This window comes from Octodon degus, unplaced genomic scaffold, assembly GCF_000260255.1.
Source record: "Octodon degus isolate 3935 unplaced genomic scaffold, OctDeg1.0 scaffold00022, whole genome shotgun sequence".
Taxonomy (NCBI): Eukaryota; Metazoa; Chordata; class Mammalia; order Rodentia; family Octodontidae; genus Octodon; species Octodon degus.
In genome coordinates this window covers 15,900,362-15,903,264 of record NW_004524598.1, presented here as the reverse complement: position 1 = coordinate 15,903,264, position 2,903 = coordinate 15,900,362, and the positions used below count along the sequence as shown (strand labels likewise).

The 2,903-nt window shown below is 39.0% G+C and overlaps 1 protein-coding gene across 1 annotated transcript in view; it reads right to left on the bottom strand.

The window, feature by feature from the left end:
- Positions 1-2,903, bottom strand: part of Ube3d (ubiquitin protein ligase E3D) — a 164,349-nt gene that overhangs the window by 128,985 nt on the left and 32,461 nt on the right. The window contains exon 5 of the mRNA XM_023711935.1: positions 1,750-1,918. Within this exon, the coding sequence (XP_023567703.1) occupies positions 1,750-1,918 (169 nt within the window). The remainder of the gene's footprint in view (positions 1-1,749; positions 1,919-2,903) is intronic.

The window sequence follows — 2,903 nt, the reverse complement described above, 5'->3', positions numbered from 1 at the left end:
ATGGACGTTGCTATTTTGGTCACACACTCTTTCAACTGGCACAATATGCAATTAAAGAGAGACTTCCATCTAGACCAACTTGGAAACAATCCTGTCCACAGCAGCTTTTCGGGACAGTCCTGTCCTCCAGCCTCCTTGAGAGCACAACTGTAATATCTTAGCAAGAAGAGTCTTACTTTAATATACAATTGTGGACAAGAAAGAGGAATTGTTATGAATATCATCATATGCTAGAGAAAGACATAAATGTGAGGAATATACTTCCGCCTACAATGCAGTTTACCTAAAAAGGGACATGGCTTCTCCTGCTAGAATTTCTCGACTCCTTTTTCACTCACACTTTCCAAACAGTATTAAAATGTACAGCGTAACAGTAAAAGTGAAAAACACATAAAACAGCAAAGATTAAAATACAAGAGGAATATAATCACATTACAAATTTTATTTCCATTTTGTCATTTACCTTCTAAAATACACACTACTAAGGCACTGGAATATATAGTGAACCATATATTTAGACAAAGGAGTTTCTCTTTATGGTGAGCACTTAGATACTTCTGACAACAAAATTAATCTAGATATTTGGCAAATTTTCTTACTCTCCCTCCAAATAGTTTTATAAATTAATTTACAACATGAGACTTGTCCAAGTACATTTTCTGCAGTAGTTCAGTTCTTATTACAAAAATTAAATGAGTTCAAAATGAAATTCAAAGTGCAATGGTTCCGTTCTTTCCAATACTCAGATGCTAAAATAAAGACTCCCTGGCAGTGGTTTTCCTTACTTTTTAAATCACACCTATGCTGACCAGCTATCAGCAGATGAACCCTACAAGAACCAAGCCAATGCCAGTGAGCTTCTCTTAAAAATAAACTATTTGTTTTCTGCAGGAAAGCAAATTGCCTTCTCTCAAAAGAAACACATATAGCAAGAGCCACCTGACCTCCTGTAGTCAAGTAACAATTTAGACCTGGCAGCGCGAGCTTTCTGTCCACTCCTGGCCTCCCCCACTTCTCTTTTTTCTTGATGGCATCTGTTTTTACAACATGAGCACAAGTCTATACTAGGGCGGGACACAGTAGAATACCCGTGACTAACTAGAGATGATGGAGTAGTACAATGTGTTTTAAGGTTTAAATCAGACTATTAACGTTAACAGATTTTGCAATATTGTCTTAAAAATAAATAAATAAGAAAGGCATTTGGTTTTTAACATGGTAGGACTCTCAAATCCATATCTGAAGAGGTTTTTTCACAGTCCTCCAACCCTTGGTGGCTCTTTTAATTAACAGTTCTTCCTATATCAATAGAACAAAGCTGTAAAATACAGTTTAAAATAATGGATTGGGGGGGCCAGTGAGACAGCTCAGCAGACTAAGCACCTGCTTAGGCAAGTGCAGAGACCGAGGTTCGATCCACGGCACCGCATGCCACACTGGCCCTGCCCCAGGGCACGTTGAGCAGGTCACCAAGACTGGGCGTGGTGGCGCATGCCTGTAATCCCAGTACTGGGGAGCCTGAAAACAGGAGGATCACTGCGAGTCTGAGCTGCGTGGTGAGATCCTCTGCCAATACAGAAAATAAAGAAAAAGAAAATGGATTTATACCTTGAGAGCAGTTTCTTCAATAACTTTGAATTATGGGAAAATAGGTAACTAACCCAGCTTTTCAATCAAAATTTGAGAAAATATTCTGACTTCAAATGACTCCAGAAAAAGCATCGGTAATGGGACTAATCCAGGTCTTACCTGCCACACATTGCTTCTTAAATTCACCAAAAAGAAGGAGTCTCCAGTGAAACAGTCGTTCTCTCGCGGGTGAAGCGGCCTATTGGCAAAGGGGTCAGGGTGGCAGCACCACTCTCCAACCAGAGCGCCCCAGTTCTCACTGGGGAGTGGGAGAACCCTGAGAAGTGTCCTAGCAGAAAAGGGGAAAAAATGATTCACAGCACAAAGAGGAACTATCATCTTCTTAAGTAAATCAGCACGAAAGACAACAGATGCTTACTGGCCACACGCTTGCGATGTTCATTTTCCCCAATTATAAAACTCATATATACTCAGCATAGACCACTTTGAAAATGCAGAGGTATAAAATAATCCTTTTCTCACTAGTCAAAGAAAAGTAAGTACTGGCTTACGAACTTCATTTGTTTTACAATTTGGGGACACAGCTGCTCGTGTGGGAAGATGGCCCATGTGGGGAAGAACAAGCGAACTTCGACAGGATGCCTTTGTTTGTGAACGGAACTGGAAGTGTCTGCAAACAGAAATGTGCATGAACCAAAGTACTAGTGTGTATGTGTGTGTGTGTGTGTGTGTGTGTGTACACTCATGCTGCACAGGAAGTCCTGGATTAGAGAATATACACAAAAATATTTCATTATATCATGATTCTATTTCATAGGTACTGCACATCAAAAATTTTTAGATTATTCCATTAAATATTTAGGTACTGGGTTCTTTATCAATAACTGTGGTTTCCATTAGAAACTTCACATATACATTTAATTATTCCCTTAGGAAGTGTCTCATAGATAATAAACAGAAACAATGAGCATTTTCAAAACATTGGGAATGTCCTTCCAGAAGGTTGGACTAACCTTAATTCTTCTACTTACCCCTTTTTTTTTTTTTGTGGTAGTGGGGATTGAACCCAGGACCTTGTGCTTGCCGGGTAGGCACTTGTGCCACTGCGCTATTCCCTGGCCCTCCACGTACCTTCTTAGTGAATACTATTTTCTTCTATCTTTACACAAATAATAATTTTACAAAATTATTCTCAATGCCCTTTTAATCGGCAACTCAAGTTATTAGTGAGAATGAATTTTAATATTGACAAAGCTTCTGTGAATTATAATCAGTGAGCACTTTCAATAGCATATTATGATGTTCTTATGAAA